This window comes from Carassius auratus, linkage group LG30F (genome assembly GCF_003368295.1).
Source record: "Carassius auratus strain Wakin linkage group LG30F, ASM336829v1, whole genome shotgun sequence".
In the NCBI taxonomy this organism is placed as follows: domain Eukaryota; kingdom Metazoa; phylum Chordata; class Actinopteri; order Cypriniformes; family Cyprinidae; genus Carassius; species Carassius auratus.
The window spans coordinates 74506-93829 of record NC_039294.1 but is presented as its reverse complement, the minus strand read 5'-3'; the positions used below and the strand labels follow the sequence as shown (position 1 = coordinate 93829).

The 19324-nt window shown below is 34.9% G+C and overlaps 1 protein-coding gene and 1 long non-coding RNA gene across 2 annotated transcripts in view; both read right to left on the bottom strand.

Moving 5' to 3' along the window:
• LOC113068112 (glypican-5-like) overlaps positions 1 to 19324 on the bottom strand; it is a 103191-nt gene that overhangs the window by 29078 nt on the left and 54789 nt on the right. The window contains exon 7 of the mRNA XM_026240720.1: positions 9038 to 9158. Within this exon, the coding sequence (XP_026096505.1) occupies positions 9038 to 9158 (121 nt within the window). The remainder of the gene's footprint in view (positions 1 to 9037; positions 9159 to 19324) is intronic.
• LOC113067939 (uncharacterized) lies at positions 10753 to 13112 on the bottom strand. Its single transcript, XR_003279467.1, has 3 exons — positions 12855 to 13112; positions 12408 to 12473; positions 10753 to 11497 (listed from the first exon to the last, which is right to left on the bottom strand). It is a non-coding gene; the product is annotated as an uncharacterized LOC113067939 (long non-coding RNA).

The window sequence follows — 19324 nt, the reverse complement described above, 5'->3', positions numbered from 1 at the left end:
TGTCATTTCCTGATCCCCTTTCCTTCTTCGACTCACTATCTCAATGTATAAAATGAGAAAAAGCCAAATAAACAAGCAAACAAATTCTGTTTAGCTGGCAGTCACTTTGCACATTATTGGTGTGGACAGTGGACAGAAAAATCATTTGACAGATTGAAGGAATCATGAATGATGAAAAAACTAAATGAAATCCAATCTGACCGTTTATACTTTCCAAACCTGATTTTAATCTAATTTCAAACCACATACAGATGTGGTTTGGATCAGGGTTGTAAACATCAGATTCCATGTGCATTTTGGTTTTTCGTTTTGACTACAAAACAAACCAGGCTTGAGTCAGTAAATAAAATAAAAAAAGTGCAATTTGCTTCCTGTCTGAACAAAGCCAGTGTAGTCCAGGTATTAAATGACTGTTTCATAGTTCATGTGCTAAATAAGTCATAAGCTCAGAGAGGTTCACCGACTGTATGCATGAGGACGGAAATAATGTCTCTCTTTTCCACTGCAGAAGTCCAAAGACAAATCAGGTACTTAGACTGTCAGTTTTCAGTGCACCAACTCCATAAAATATACAATAAACTCAAAAGACCTCATACACTCAAAACACACACAGGTCCTGCGGAATGTACCAGATCAAATTCCTTCCCATGTGCCTTAAACTTTCTATTCACTGCAAAGCCCGAGTTTCCAGAGTGACCGTTCCTCTGGTAAGAGCAGGTCGAGGTGTGTGTGTGTGTGTGTGTTAGTGGCTAATAGCTTGTGCTGCTTTGTTGAACAAACCCCAGCAGGGCTCAAGAAAACACATTCCAGGAGTTAATGACCAAAATGAGGGTAAAATATTGCATATTTACCACACACTGGCACCCAGAGAGAGAGAGGGAGTGAAAAAGGAAGAGAGACGGACAGAAGGAGGGAGAGAGAAAGCGATCAGGTTTATAAATCTGTGTGAGAGCAGGACAATAGCTCACTAGAGAGCTGACAAACACACAAGACATTCTTAAGACATTAAAGGGCAACAGAGCAGCAGTGTGTGTGTGTGTGTGTGTGTGTGTCTGCGCCAAGCTTTCTTTCTCACGACTCACTGAAGAGGGTTTCTGCTGCTTAGGTTGAACTCTGGCTCTCATGTACACACACACACACACACACACACACAGGCAGTGTGTGCAGTTGACAGTCCCACCCTTACACAGCCAGACTTCATCACCTCATGAGGACCAGAAACTGCTTACCGAAAGATGGAAAGAGAGACAGACAGATAGTAAGACAAAAGTGACAGAGCGAGCAAGAGTCTGAGGTCAGTAAGATTTGTTTTAAAAGAAATTTATACTTTTATTAACTTACTTTTACAAAACCGTTCTATTTCAAAGCCTTCGAACCTTCTATCCATCTAAGAATCCAGGACAAAAATGTAACAGCACAATTGTTTTCCAACACTTATTATATATTAATAAGAAATGTTTCTTGGGCAGCAAATCAAAATATTATTTTGATTCTGAAGGGTTATGTGATATGTGATTAATAATGCATTTGTGACCCTGGAGCACATAACCATTCATAGCACGGGTATATTTGTAGCAATAGCCAAAAATACATTGTATAGGTTAAATTATTGATTTTTCTTTTATGCCAAAAATCTAAAGATATCAAGTAAAGATTATGTTCCACGAAGATATTTTGTAAATTTCCTACAATAAATATATTCAAACTTAATTTCTGATTAGCAATATGCATTGCAAAGGACTTAATTTTGACAACTTTAAAGGCGATTTTCGCAGTATTTCGATTTTTTTTTTTTTTTTTTGCAAACTCAGATTCCAGATTTTCAAATATGTTTCATTTCAGTCAAACACTGTCCTATCCTTACCCACTATACAAGCTTATTTAAGCTTTCAGATGACGTATAAATTTGAAAAACTGACCCTAATGACTGGTTTTGTGGTCCATTTACATTTATTTCTGTTCATTTAGCAGAAGCTTTTATCTAAAGTGATTTGCAAATGAGTTGACCAGGCTGGCACGGGCTAGAACTGATGTGTCAGTGCAAAACATGCATTAGTTATTTAAGTGCTCACAGCTTCCAAACACTCACAGATCAGTGTTAAAGCAATAAGCCACGAGAGGCCATGCGTTCAAGCAGTTTTATTACAGTTAAAGAGCGCGGTTAAACATGATGCAACACAGAAAAATTATTTAATAAATCAAAGCAACTTGATTTGTTTGAAACGTTTTCAAGCACCAAGCACACAGTGTTTTGTTTGTTTTTTACCACATTTGCATAAATAGTACTGTAGCATAAATGTCTCTAATTTTGATAGATTAATGCTTAAAAAAGAACAAATAATTTCAAAGCTATTTCAGCTAACTGTACAAGAAAAATTACTTCAATTAAAAAAATATCATCTTAGTTGTATACTCACTCACATACTATAGATATCACTAGAAATAATAGATATCACTAGAAAACTACGAAAAAACAAACTGTTAGCACATACTAGAAAATCTCTCCTTTTATCCATTGAAACAAGTAAAAATGCTAAAAGATACCTATATATATATATATATATATATATATATATATATATATATATATATATATATATATATACCTATGTACAGTGGGGATCGAAAGTTTGGGCACCCCTTGCAGAATCTGTGAAAATATGAGTAATTTTCAATAAGAGAGATCATACTAAATGCATGTTATTTTTTATTTAGTCCTGTCCTGAGTAAGATATTGTGCATAAAAGAAATTAACATTTATTCCACAAGACAAAAAAAATGCTGAAATTATTAAAATAACCACACTCAAAAGTTTGGGAACCCTTGGTGCTTAGTACTGTGTTCTGTTACCTGATGATCCTCGACTGTCTTTCTGTTTTGTGATGGTTGTGCATGAGTCCCTTGTTTGTTCTGAACAGTTAAACTGAGAACTGTTCTTCAGAAAAATCTTTAAGGTCCTGCAGATTCTTCAGTATTCCAGCATCTTTGCATATTTGAACCCTTTCCAGCAGTGACTTTATGATTTTGAGATACACCTTATCACACTGAGGACATTTGAGGGACACAACTATTTAAAAAGATTCAAACATTCACTGATGCTCCAGAAGGAAACAAGATGCATTAAGAGCTGGGGGGTGAAAACTTTGGAATTTGAAGATCAAGGTAAATTGTACTTATTTTGTGTACCGGGAAAGATACAAGTATCTTCTGTTGCTTACGAAGGGCAAAACTAGATGGAAAAAAATTATATATCAACAAAATAAGACAAATTTAGCCATCTTCATTGTGTTCAAAAGTTTTCACCCCCAGCTCTTAATGCATCTTGTTTTCTTCTTGTATCTCAAAATCTTACAGTCAATGCTGGAAAGTGTTCAAATATGCAAAGATACTGGAAAACTGAAGAATCTGCAGGACCTTAAAGATTTTTCTGAAGAACGCTGCTCAGTTTAACTGTTCAGAACAAACAAGGGACTCATGCACAACCATCACAAAACAGAAAGACAGTCGAGGATCATCAGGTAACAGAACACAGTACTAAGCACCAAGGGTTCCCAAACTTTTGAATGGGGTTATTTTTTATAATTTCAGCATTTTTTTTTGTCTTGTGGACTAAATGTTAATATCTTTTATGCACAATATCTTACTCAGGACAGTACTAAATAAAATATAACATGCATTTAGTATGACCTCTCTTATTTTTTGAAAATTACTCATATTTTCACAGATTCTGCAAGGGGTGCCCAAACTTTCGAGCCCCACTGTATATGTATATATATATATATATATCATTGTTGTATCTCCACTGAACTGTTGTTGATATTATGCCCAAAGTGAAGTCAGATGTGTTCAGATATGTGACGGCCAGCAGACAGACAGTGAGTGTTCAGTGAACTCTTTACAGAGCTGTAGATCTCTACCCACTTCAAACAGTGTGTTCTGTTCTGCCTGAGGCCTCAGACAAGAGACGAGCCTTTGATACAGAATACCACTATACCACAGTCACACACACCTGATACCCTGCTAGAAATAAATAGAGGTCAAGTGATAAACCAGAGGAAATGATCAACACACACAAAGTTGACCCCAATCAGACAAATGACTGAAACAATTGACACTGCAAATGTGTGTGTGAGTGTAAGCATTGTGTGATATGGATAAAAAGGCATAGTTCATTAGTGTCTTCATTTATTCACCTTGTGCTATTCCAAACGTGCAGGACAATGTCATTTCCCACTGATGCAACTGAATTAAATGCAATTAAAAGCACCATAAATGTAGTCTATATAACTCGTTTATTAGATTTCAATAGAAGATACTTGCATTTAGGGACAGACCAAAATTGCCTAATTTTGAAAAAGTTCTTTATTTTCATTCTTATAATTTAAATATGTATATAGTAAAAAAAAAAAAAAATGATATATAATATTAGTCACTGTTTCTCACACAAAAGATATTCATGGACATTAATGGTGGTTTTATGAGTAATTTTGGGAGTTTCACAGTCCTTGGTCACCATTTGTTTGGAAAGGAGCACCTCACTAAATTATTCCTTTCATGTTCTATAGCAGAAAATAATACAGGTTTTACAACATACAGTTTACATACAGTTTTCATATTTGGATAAGCTATTCATTTAATTGATGTAGTAGCTCTGTAGCAAAATTCACCTGAATGTACTGGCAGTCCAAACAGGGCGGCCAGTATATTTAATACGTTTTCTGTACTGCAGTAAAGCAGACTTCCTGTACAGCAGGTGTTAGAGAACAGTAGTGCCGCAGGTCAACACAAGCCTGTTCTGATACTCTAAAAGTGAAAAGCACATTTATACTGAGTGTGATGACATGCTGTATGTGTGATAAAAACACACAAACACACACCCCGAGCACAGAGATGCTATTGTGTCTCCACACCCAAAAGCAGCTGTGGCGCTGGCCTGTCCTCCAGATTCCTGTCGGGGATATTTATGAGGAATTAGACGTTTTATTGAGCTTTAACGGGAGGGGTGGGCCACCGGTGACCTGAACTACAGCCATCACACCACGGCTGGGTTGTTTCATGTGTAGTTTAACATCCACAGAGGGAATATAATATTTCATTTGACTATATATATATATATATATATATATATATATATATATATATATATATGGCAATCAGCATTTTTGTCTTAATTTACAGTAAAAAAATTCCTTAAAAACAAGAACTACACACACACACACACACACACACACATACATATATATATATATATATATATATATAATAAAAAAAATTATAATTATAAAATCACAAACCTTATTAAATGTGTTAGATTTATGTTTTGAACAAGAAAGCAATAATATAAAATAATAATAAATAAAATATAAAACAATTAAGATATATGTGGAACTCAATATTACATCCAGTTTGGTCTCTCAAATGTATTTACCTCTTTTTAAGTAAGTACTTTTTGGGTGGGGGGAAATGCTGATTAAGATTGGTAAGAAATACATAAGACAAATTATTATTTATAGATATGTAAACACTATTATCAGTGCTGAACCAGATTTGTTTGTGACATTTTATTGCATCACCAAATATGCAGGATTTCAGAAGCATTTTAATACATAAACCTGCAGTCTACTGTAATGGAAACAATCTGGGTTGCTAGTTCTCCAGATGGCCATTTCTGCATTTGGGCAATAAATTGCAATGTTACTGTACAAACAATGTGTGCAGCCAAAAATGAGCTTAAACTGTGGGCTATGGTGGAGACCAGCCTATCTGAGCTGAATCTGGATTGAAGGTCTCCAGACATTCTGCTATGTACACAAACAAATGAGTGTGGGGTGAACTCCTCAGCAGCTATCCTAAAATATCAATATGAGGAGAGCAAAGTCAGGCCAAAGTCAGGGATGGTCAAAGTTGTTACAACTGCTTAGGTCAAACCAGACTTTAATTTACTGTGTTTAATGTCAACTGTTAACTACTGTAACTAGTTAATGAGTGAACAGAAATTATACATTTATCACTTAAGATGCACTGAAAGTTACAGAAAAACGTGACAGAAAGAGGCGAAGAGCAAGAGAGTTAAATAGACAAAAAGGATCAATATTTCCATTCTCTTTCTCTGAGACTGTAACACGGCAGATTAATTGGAATAGGAAATCAATTTACCATCTTGGAAAAAGAAATTCAGAACTTTATCAGGGGGGAAACGGGTGAATATGAGAGAGAAAGAGACAGCATATGTTTTTCCCTCATCAGTACTTTTCAATAAATAATTGAATTTCTCTGTTAGTTTAGCAAGTTGGAAATAAGTGCTCTGACGGCTATCAGATATAACAAATATCAGTAATGGAACGGAAACCGTCAAAATCAGAACAATGAACTCGAAGACTCTAAGACTCCCAAATATATATTTTACCAGTGTTTTTTGCTAAAAATGATGTAGGAAAAGTAATCGATTAATTTATGACAAGAGTACACCTTCAAAAATCTAAATTATAACTGGAGTTTTGACCTTAGTTTAAAAAAGAAGACTTGTTTGTTGCCTTTTTCTCTATCACATTTTAGAAATCATCAGAAGTTAGTTATATATCGACTGAAAACTTAAAATCTCAAAATTCATCCTTTAAAACCCATTTTAAAATCAGACATTGCATTTACATGTAAATGGTACATCAAAATCATGTTACAAAATATTCAAAAATAAAGCGCAAAAGAGTGAAAGAAAGGTGAAGTCAAAGAAAAACAGAGCAAAAGAAAGTACATTCAAGAAAAAAATTTAACATTTTTTCAGTAGTATCAGTAGTTCCAATAATAATAATATTTGATTATTATTATTATTATAGTGTTGTTGTTATAAATTAATGTATGTATTTATTTATTTTCATGTATTATTTTCAAACATTCTTAAAATAACACTAAGGTTTATTATTATTATTGAATAAAACGTATGCTTTATCTTAATGGAAAGAAGAGTATAACATACTAATACAGTACATAAACTGGACCACTTCTACACTTCTAATCACTCTGATGAACTGGGTTATTTTGGTTATAGTTCAAACTGAAGACAGATTTCATATAACAGATGATGACGCATGAGATTGTCATGTTAGTTAAAGCTGTTGTGTGTATACAGGATGTGTGTGTTTTAGGCCGTGATGTTCTCACCATTGTTTACTGATGCCTCCAGTTCTCAAGGCAGTCAGATGACTCTGTTAGGTCAGTCTCACAGACTTATTATAAACCCCCTCTCTCCACAGCCAAAGCTGTTCAACTCCTCTCAGAGTCTGTACTGAATGCTGTTAATTAGGTGGAAGTTTCATCTGTTAGTTCATTTCCAAGAACATCAGAATCACTTCGACGAGCTGTTTAATTCACATCTCAAAAAGAGCCATCTGCCCTTGTTTGAATGCATGACTGCTCCATCGGGTCTAACAGAATGACAACAGAACATCACAAACAACAACAGGGAAACGTTTCTGAACACATCAGCACATTTCCTCAACACTGCCTGATGTGATAACAAGCACTGGAAATGTTGTTAAGTTCAATGCACACAAATGCAATAAAATGTATCGCATACAATAAACAATGTTATTAAAAAAGTGCCCTGATTTGTAATAAATGGGTCAGAAGTTACGAATATCACTTGCAATTGAACAGCAGCTGAATTTTCGTAAAATAATACAACTGTATTTTCTATTCTATGTGATATTTCCTACATGTCTATTTCCTATTCAAGAATGAATTATTATTATTATTATTGAATTATTACTATTACTCATAACAGAAAAATCTTTGAAAAATAACAAAGAATACTACAGTAATATTTCATTATTATTATTATTCAAATTGATATATAGTAAGCAAATCTATGCTTTATCTTAACAGGTTAAAGTGATTAATGTATTAATCAGCATATTTCTTCAGACTCCTTCCAGCAGGCCAACAACACTGTCTGATGCAAATATAGTTGGAAAAGGTTTTCTTTTAATTGTAAAAGTTTGCTAAAACAGGACAATCAATCATATAACACAATCAATTTACCACTTGTGGCCACTGACAGTAATCACTAAGGTAGTGTCTTCCATGAATCACCTGAACTGAAATCAACCCATATCCCTTACAAAAAAATACTGTACACTGAGGTAAAATGGAGCTGGTGTTTTCAATGAATACCATGGTGTTACCATCATACCATGTTCAAAACTGCGGTATTCCCTGAAACACAGCTGGTGGATATTCCTGAGCTCAAACAACACTCACATTGTGCAAAACAGAACCAGAAGATAATAACCTTGCTTCTGTTTACAAGTTTTAAGATCATCACACTCATCGAATTCAGTATAAAAATAATTATGTGAATATAATCTCTCAAATCCAAGTTTAGTCACCATGGCTGAATCTTAGAAATAATATACGGTAACACATTAGTAATTGGGACCAATTTTCACTATTACTTGTTGCTTATTAGCATGCCTATTATTAACATATTGGCTTTTATTAGAATTTATAAAGTACATATTCTGCATCCATAATCCAGCCTAATAACTGCAAATTAGGAATTGTTTTTAGGAAAAGATCATAGATAATGTTTTATATATATATATATATATATATATATATATATATATATATATATATATATATATATATATATATATATATATATATATATATATATATATATATTGTTATCTAGTTTTAGTAATCATCTTGAGAAGTCATCTTGGCAAATAGCTGAAATATGTTTTTTATTTAATTTATTTAATGTTATAACGTAATGCAATAAAAGAGTAAGTGTTTGTGTTATGTTTTTTGTATGATTTTTAAGACTCCAAACCTGTATGACTTCCTTATAGACTAAAAATATGTTAAGACTTCCTTATTAAATAAAGCAGATATTTTTAAATACTTTTGTGTTTCACAGTATAAAGGGACGAACAGGTCAGTAAATGAGCAAATGATGAGAGAATGTTTATTTTTAGGTGAGCTTTCCCTTTAAGATGTAATAGATGTAGTTTCCCCAAATCATGATATTCCTTACCATGTTGAAGAGCTCGAGTTTGTTTTTGATATCCATAAGCACGGGGTCAGCACCTCTGACTCTTACTTCTGGGTTCTGTCTTTGAGCACGAACTCCATTGCCCACCACTCTTGAAGTATAACTGAGAGAAAGAGAGGGAGAAAGACAAAAACATTAAGAAACCAGCTGAAGCCCCATCAGAATTAACTTTTGGTTGAGATCCCTTGGAAGCTTAAATCGTCAATCTACTGTTTGGATTTACCATGACATAGACGGCATTCTGTCCTGACAGCTTAGAGGATCAATACGGCCTGGACTTTTAGATCCCCTGCCAGAAATGAGACATTATAAAGTCTAATTGTTTGTGTGTGTGCTGTGGGAAGGGTGGGGAGGATTTATTCGAAAGTATTGATGAGACAGTGGATTGACTTGGCAGCTATCTGAAATAAGGTGGAGTACCACATTTACTAAAACTGAAATAAAAAATAAAATTAAAGCTGCAATCAGCAATGAAAGGTCCCTCGCATACAGTGGCCATAGGAGAACAGCGAACGTTGGAAAATATGCTCATAAAATGGTAAATATTTGTGCCAAATTTCCTGCTGCCAACAGGTGGCGCTATAATTATAACTGAATTTTGGCATGTAGATGTCTTCAGCCCAGGACTTTTACCAAACATGTGAAGTTTGGGGCAGATTGGACATTGCATGTTTAAGTTAGTGTGAAACAAGATATTTCCTGTTGCCAGCAGGTGGCGCTATAATGATAATTGAATATTGGCCTTCAGATGTGTTCAGGCCAGGACTCTTATAAAACGTGTGACGTTTGAGGCACATCGGGCATTGTATGCATGAGTTACAACAACTTCCTGTTTCATGGTGTTAATAGCGTGCTTTAGCACTTAGTAAGTGTTGCTAGCATGTTTGAGAATATTTCTAGCATGTTTAGCACACAATAGCTGCGTCCGAAATCGAATACTGCATACTGGGTACTACATTTGAATTTGAACGTACTACTCGACCGTTAGAAAAGTACGTTCTATGAATGTGGGTAGTATGAATGGAATTCGGACGTACTACATGCGCCATGTTGACATTGTCACGTGACATACGTCGTCACAACAGCGCGTAAATTTAAAGAGCCCAATCTACTGAGCGAACATCGGTGATGTTTTTCTTACCGCTTTCGTCTGCGTTTTTATGTCGTTTGAATTAACAATTCAAAGCAGGCGTCGGTCAGCTGTTCACAGATCATGCCTTCGTTGACAGCTTGTAAATCCTTTACTAAAATAAATTTAGCTTTTAATTTTCTACCTCAGAATAACAGCAGCTACAGCTGTGAACAGAATGACAGACTGATTTTATGTAAGGATATAAAGTAATTTATTGTAATAAATAAATACAAATAAAATTACACAAAACGAACATAAATTAATAAACTTGAATGAATGCTTAGACAAACACACACACACACACACACACACACACACATATATACACACAAATACATTTTAGAAATATACACAGAAACACACATACACACATCACAATATATACATAAATACATACATAATATATACATTATAGACAATATACACACATATATAAATATATATAGTTAGATATAGATATAATAGCAAAAAAAATGTGTAACCTATTGAAATTTTATTCTAAAAAACAAAAACTACATATTTACAGACTGTGAACACCATCATACAGGCTGCTGTCACTGGCCTTCGACATCCAAGAGCTGCATAACATTGTGCACAGAATGAGCAGGTCTGTCATGGGGATTTTGAGGAGGCTGATTGCCTTCTCCACCACAGATGACAGGCAGTGGAAGCAGCTTTTCTTCTGGTAGCTGGCACAATAGATTGCTGTCACATACAAACTGAACCTCCAGCAAGTGAAGCCCAATGTTATTTCAACAGGAAGTGGTTTAATTCTGTTCAGCTGCAGGTCACCACCATGGTAAGTACCTTGATATCTTTGTTGAGTATCCCGGGTCTGTGTATGATGCCAGGGTGCTGAAGAACTCTGGAGGCCTATCCACCTGCAGGAAAACACATCCTGGGAGATGGTGTGTGTGTCCTTGTGTGAGTGTTCATCTGCCTCATCACAGCAGACAGAGAGTCTGAACACAATCCTGCACAGCTTTGATTCAACACCAATGATGCTCGTGCACAGAACATTGTTGAGAGAGCCTTCAGGATGATGAAGACCAGCTGTGCTCCATCTTCTTCTTCAAGGACTTGGAAGTGAGTTCTGCTTTTGTGCAGATGTTGATGCATGCTGTGCAGTGCTCTACAACCTCCGTCTTCTGAATGAGGACATTGCTGATCCAGAAGTTGTGGAAGATCATGACGATGATACACTGGAACCCCAAAACACAGAAGTCAGCACAGAAGAGCATGTGTGGGACAAACGGACCACAGCTGTGTCACAGCAGATGACCGTGTGCAGCTCTTCAAGAGCAGATTACCTGTAGGACAGTCGAACAGGTTAAGACTCTGCAAATCATCATGTTCTCATAGGGCTATTGTTTAAGCTTGTGTAAGTTGTGAAGGTCATTTTAAGACTGTCAAATCAAGATATACATATATTAGTTATTTAAGAAATATAAATACTATTAAATCACATAAATATGTATAAATACACATGTAAGTATTTAAATTTAAACGTGTGTGTATTTATATATACACATAAATATATTACACTCATAACAGGGAATTCATATTACAGTTGAAAATAAAAATTGTACAATTTGAAAATCTAGAAACATATCACATAACATATCATACCAACATATTTACAACAAGTTTAATTTTATAATATGTATTACTTTATCCCTGGGTTATATTTTTGAATTCCACTTTTTTTCACTCATTTTTGATTCCCAAATTTAAAGTCCTCATCTACAGTTACTGAAATGAAGCTGCTGAAGTTTATTTTCCTGACATTATTACAGAAACGTCTTAAGAAATTCCCTTTTGCTGTTGCTTTAAGCTCTATTATACTACTTTATGAAAATGTTAATGTGGTTTTTGTCTGAAGCTTTGTGCTCTTATCCATGTAGAAATGAAAAATAAATAAATAAATACTTAAAGAGAATAATTTGTATGGGTATTTCTCTAAAGTGTGGCACCCATTCTCAAGACAACATTCTTCAGATGTTAAAAAAACAACAACTGGAAACTGCTACAAAATCAGTGCACACAACTGCTTCAAAAGTTATTTGCTATTAAGTACTTTGCAACTGACAAAATAGCAACTGGAAATACCTGGAAATTCATATTATAATATAAAAAAACAGCATAAATCAGTGATGATCCTAACATAAATACATGTAAAGAGTGTGTGTAGTTAAGATTAATTTTAATTTATATACTTACTGAATTATGCTTTCCAGTGAATAGGGTTTCATCAGTGAATGAGAACAAGATTGTGTTCATCAGTCTCTGTAACATCAGAACAGGATTTACACATTACTGATGATTTATGATCAAATTGAGGCACAATAGTTTGCCTTGTAAGTTATCCAACATTTTTTTTATCAAAATATCAACACTAGTAAAATGTAAATTAACTCGTTTCAATTACTTAAAATTTTGTAACTTTATATCATTAAATTACTTAACGAGTCTGTAGAAAGCAGCCTTAACAAGCTAAGGCACAGCCTCTGATCGATAATGATTATTAAACATTTTTAAACTCAATTTACAAAATAGTCTCATCAGTTTACAATGTGTAAAGCTTTAACAAATCAGTCGTTTACTTGGATTATGTTAAACAAGTACACTTTAACCACAATGAACAGCATTTATCCATAAGGTACTTACACTTCAAAACAGCGGCGTCACGATCCTCCGATTTTCCGTTATTTTTGAATATGAGTATGACGAGCCCTCTCCCGGTGCCTCATGGGATAGAGAAGTGTCCATCCTATGCATACTACGGAATTCGGCCGGAAGTAGTAGGCCATCCGGGTACATCTCGCCTACTGTTTTTCGAATACTGAGAATTCGGACATACTACTTGCTTCGCATACTGTTTTTCGCCTACTATATAGTATGGAAGTATGCGATTTCGGACGCGGCTAATGGCATATTTTACTGTATTGCTAATAGTGCATAACAGTGTAAAACATGTCACTTCCTGTTGCCAGAAGGCGGCGCTATAACTATAACAAAATATGAGCATGCAGATATCTTTAGGTCAGGACTCTAATCAAACTTGTGAAGTTTGAAGTAGATTGGACATTGTATTCACGAGTTACCGTAATCTTCTGTTTCACTGCATTTATAGCATGCATTTAGCATTTAGCTAAGTGTTGCTAGCATGTTTTAGTATGTTTCTTGCATGTTGCCAGCCTATTTAACACTTGTTGACGCTTTTTAGTAGGAGTCCATTACACTGTTCACCGTGTAATTTTTTGTTGCCAGCAGGTAGCACTATGACTAGCACTATGGCCCTCACCAAATTTGAAGATGATCTCGTTAAAACTGTAGGAGGAGTTTGTCAAAGTACAAGGCATGGAAATGGCAAAAACTGCACAAAAATTGTACAGGAAATTCAAAATAGCGTACTTCCTGTTGGGTTTTGGATTTTGTAACAATATACTTTTTTGTAAGTAATGGTCTGTCACACATGTGCACCGATTTTCATTAATGTATGTAAAACGTAGCTCGAGGCGCACTCTGTTGAAATTTTACAGGTGGCGATATCAAGCCATTTTGCCACACCCACTTCTGAAACCTATATCAGACATAAATGTTCGCCAGTTCTGATGCGTGTGCAAAGTTTCATCAGGATTGGAGCATGTTTAGGCCCTCAAAAATGTGATTAACTTTGAAGAAGAAGAAGAAGAGGGTCCCTGCAACGTGGTGCTCGGGCCCTAATAAAGCTAAACAGAAACTTACTGTTAAAAACTAAAATTAAAATGAAAACTGAACATATAATATTTGTGGGGTTTTGATGAAGTCTGCTGCAGGTTGGTGGTGAGGTCAGCATTGTTATTGTTACATAAAACTAGAACAATTTAAATTAAATTTTGGCAATTCAAATAAAGTTGAAATAAATGAAAAGACGACATTAATTAACAAAAAAAAAGTTTTGCTAAAAATAAATTAATGCTAAAAAGAAATATAAAAAAAAAACGAAATTAAAAAATAAAAGCACAAAATTACTAAAATTAAAAGATAACTGAAAATCTAAAAATAAACGCTATTCAAAAAAAGCAACAGTAAGTATATAAATAATACTAATGTTTGAGGTGCACTGTTCATAAGGATTTCCTTTAAAGTACATTGTTCTTGAGGGTTTGTGTTAAAAAATTGTTCTTCATGGTTTGCATTGATGAATGTTGTTTTTGAGGGTTTGCATTGGGTTTGAGGTACACTGTTCTTATGTTGAAGAATGTTGTTCTTGAGGGTATCTGACGATGACCAACAATCCTAACGGTTTGTGTTGAGGTGTGTTGATGTTCTTTTAGACTCAGCGTGATCAGTTTAAAGGAAAAACTGAGGCTGAATTATGTTGTTAATTGTGGAGCTGTGTTTGGAGACCAGGCTGAGGGATAAACTGAAGTGCTGAGTGAGCAGATACATTTATTCCTGGCACCTCTGGGTTCACAAGCAGTTACTGCGCTAATGAAGTGTCCATTCAGGACCGAATTACAGCAGTGGACACACCGCAGGGTGAAAGGAGGAGCAGAACAGAGAGGAGTTAAGACAAAAGTGGAGAAGAAAAATCAAGTGAAAAAAAAGAAGAATTGTCAGTTCATAAAGGAAAGTTAACAGCTTCCCTAAAGTTCTAAACGCCTGCACACACACGCACACACACACACACACACACACACTCAAGCCATCTAATTATAAGACTTCTTTCTCTCTCTTATCATGCTGTTCCGAAAAAATTGCCAGTATTATTTCTGAAAGCCTGAATTTTCAGCCCACACACTAAAAATACATTATTCATCGCCCAGTTTTAAGATGTGATGAGAACACAAACAGAAGAAACACTGTTTGTATATGGGGTTGTGCGAGTGACTGTGAACATTAAAGGAAGATTGTGTGGGTGTGCTTTTTTAATATTGGATTAGTGCGATAAATATGATTAAAATGATTTCTAATACATGAAATTAGCCCATGTTATGATCTATCAACCACAGAAACTAATATTAAAGAGCCTTTCCCAAGGCCACAATGGAAGTTGATTGAATCATCCCTAAAAGTTATATTTCCACTGTGTTGGTGTGAGCCATAGTGGCTGGATAAATAGTGTTGCAACAATATTCAGTTTACATTTTGCACAGTGAAAGATTCTGAATATTAGATTTTGTGGGGGAATCTTGTGAAGTACCAGCTCTCTCTAAAGATGTCTGAAAGAGACATCTTTTCTCATACTCCCAACTGAAGTTCTCTGATCATATACACAGGCAATCTTTTGCTGCTTTAATAGGATGTCTCGAAAAGTAAGGCTCACACTCTCTCTCTTGATGATGGTCTACTAAGAAAGCCTATAATCCCTGACCCAGAGGAGAGAGTCAGAGGAGCAAGAATCCTAGAATCATCCTTACTGAACACTCTATTGATTCACCAACTAGCATTAGCTCTGTTCTGGACACCCTTTATCGCAGGATCACTCTGCATTACTGTAATCTGCTCTCTCTCTCAGAAAGATACATATGAAGAGACTACTGTATGTTAATAGAGGCCAGTCACTGTTCAGCAGCCCTTTTCACATTTGTCTTCTCCAAAAGAGAGTTTTAAAAATCTTCAGTAAAGTGTTAGATGTGAACGAAATAACCAGTTGCAACATTTCATTTAATTTGACACTAAAAAGGATTTAAGAATCATAGAAAACATTGAAAAAAGCCTTAACTTAACTGCATTACATATGAACATGCTGTTGGATAGTGATAAAGCTATCGCAGCCCTAAGGGAGTAAATGTTGTTAAACATTTCCATCATACTAGTTAATGCATTAAAATTGTTTGAATTACTAAATTACTAAATGATTACCTGAATTACTAAATCTAAAAACTAAATAAACTGAAAAAAAATAATAAAACTGGATCAAAACTAGAAAATGCCAAAGAAACTAATAGTAACAAAACAAAATGAAAATGATTGGAAACTAAACAAATGGAAAATCATTTTGAAAATCAAAACTAACACTAACTCAATAAACACTATCTAATAAACATAAACAGCTCAGACAACCTTATATACAGAGTAAACATACTCAACGATGCAAATAAAACCCAACTTTGAATAAAACTCCAAAAAATAAACACACAAAAAGCAACTCTGACAGGATGCAGTCTGGTTCCCAGCATGAAGCTCAACTCAGCGTTGCAAACATCCTATAATCAATGCGTTCCCAGAGTTTCATGGAAACAGAGATGATTCCAAAAGCCTTGAAAATTAATGATGGTTGAGCATGAAATGCACATGTAAATGCTTCTGGTTATAAGAAAATAAAAAAATGTGAAACATGCAAAACAGAAGCTAACAATTTTGGGAATTGTGTTGAAGATTCACTGACCCCAAAATGTTCTTATGATGCCATAGAAGAACATTCTATTTAGTTTTTTAGAAAACCATGAGATTTCAAATGTAGTTTTAACAATTTTCTGACCTGGAAAACCTTTAACATAGCATCAGGAACCTTTATTTAATCACCAAAAAACTAAATGACCAACTCAAACGACCCATTAAAAGCCCATTAAGCGCGTAGAACTTCATCTTCTCATATTATTTAAAGCAAAGCAAAACAAACCAAAAATAAAAAATAAACAAAAAAAAATTGTCCCAGTGTGACAGAGTATTTGTGTGAGAGAGGGAAGAAAAAAAGAAACAAGATCTTTGATTGCAAACAGCAGAGCTGCTCTGTAATTAATGGGGCGGCAGAGAGTGAATGAGAACCACTAGAATGTGCAAATCTGATCTGGATAAATTAGAGGTTTGGAGCACGATAAACTGGCAGGGAAAGCCATGACACAGACATGGAAATTACAAGCTCGGAGTTCTCAAACTTTCTCAGAATACACTGCTCTGCTGCCTGTCCTCAATACATCTCAACTGTCCTCCATACATCTTTCTCAGAACAGAGACACAATGGCAGCCGGCCTGCACGAGGACAAACCAGACAGAAACAGCAACCAGACACTGCTAAGGAAGAGCTTCTCTGAAAGGATTTGTCTTCAAGTCTTGAGAGCAGAATAAAGAATCAAAATACATCCACCTTTTTTCATTTTTTTACTTAAACATAAGCAACCGCCCACTCATCTATACATCTAATCATCTATACATATATATCGGAAAAAAATATATATATTTATCGTGCACCCCTAATATATATACATATTATATATATATATATATATATATATATATATATATATATATATATATATATATATATATATATATATATATATATACATACATATACACATATTATATATATATATATATATATATATATATATATACATATTATATATATATATATATATATATATATATATACATATTATATATATATATATACACATACATATATACACATATTTATATATATATATATATATATATATTTATATATATATATATATATATATATATATATATATATATATATATATATATATATATATATATACATACATATATATATATATATATATATATATATATATATATATATATATATATATTAAAAGTCATGCATCTCAGAAGAATATAAGATCATTAGAACAAGTATTGTTATCAAGAATCCCAATTAAAAGACATGACGCCTCAGATTTGTTTTAGCCGGCGACATGCACTGATCTCAGGCTGCGGCACAAAGTCGACTTGGTATTTAATGTGCCCATCTGGTTACTGGAGGGTTGTCTGGATCCAATCTCTTGTGCCTTGCCCAGACTCACAGAGAAAACTAAAAGACATTTGATGTATTCCCCTCTGGACCACCAGTCTCTGATGAAGACAACCAGGTAAGATAACCCAACAGGATCAGGAAATGTTTGAATTAAAACGTGTCCATTTAAATCCATAAATAACACTTTGGACACAGGAGACAGACCTGCAGGCAGTGCCAAACACACATCTGTGCTGAGAACAGATGCCAATCAATACAGACGGGAGACGTGCCAAATAAAATGAGACATAATGCTTAAAATAGACAGAGATGTGAAAAGAAGGAATCCTATAGAGATGGAAAGATCAGGGAGTGTGAGAGGATGAGCAAATGGTGGAGACAAACCACAGAACAGAGCCTGAGCCAAGCCTGCTGCCCCGAGGGATGATGGGAAAGAAGACTGTGGCTGCCAGTGGCAGGGACAGATGCCCATGTGGCCAACAGCTGCATCGTGTGTGTATGTGTGTGTGTGTGCCTTGTTCCTCAAGAGAAAAGGATATGGCACTGAGGTCAGTCCAACACACACACACAAGTTAAAGTGTCAATGTTTCCGCATTGAACAGCAGCAGTTGTGTTTTATTGAGTGCAATATCAATAACTCTCTCTATTAATGTTATGCAAAAGGGTGTACACACATAGAAACTGGGCATGACGGGATAAAAAAGAAAGAGAATGGGTGAATGTAGGGTGGAGAGTGTATCTGAGGTAAGATAAGGCTGATTCGGTTTGTTATTATCTGTGTTAGGGCTCGTTACAAGTCACCCTCCACAGACCAGGTACACCTCTTCCTCGGCTGGCCAGTGCAATGAACACACACACATAGAGATAATTCGCCAACTGATCTCTATTGAGGCAATCACTCTACTCCTAAACCGCAGGAAACAAGAAATTATTTACAGCCTTCGTGAATCAGATGTTCTTATGTAATTTCTAATCACTATCATTGTGAGGGCATTTCTTCCAGTGGAAGCAGATCATTCAGCAATAATTCAGCAAAATGAACAGATGTGCTGTGGTTCGGGACGTGGCTGTGGGAATTCATCAAATGATGAGGAACAGCATTATAATCATGCACACTGTGAGAAATTAAAAACAGACCAACTTTAATAAATGCATTCATCCAGGAATGGAAATTCTGTCATGATTTTCAAACCATTCCAAACCTACATGTGGAACTCAAAAGATTATATTTTCAAGAATGTCTCAGTTGTTGTGGTCCACATAAAGAAAGTTATTAGAGTCCAAAACAACACTGGATCCCAATGGCTTTCATTGTATGGACCAAAACTTTGTGGATGTATTTGTGCCATCATTTATTTTGCATAGATAATCAGGTCCCAAAACAATACAGACAACATTACAAAATGCACATACACTACCATTT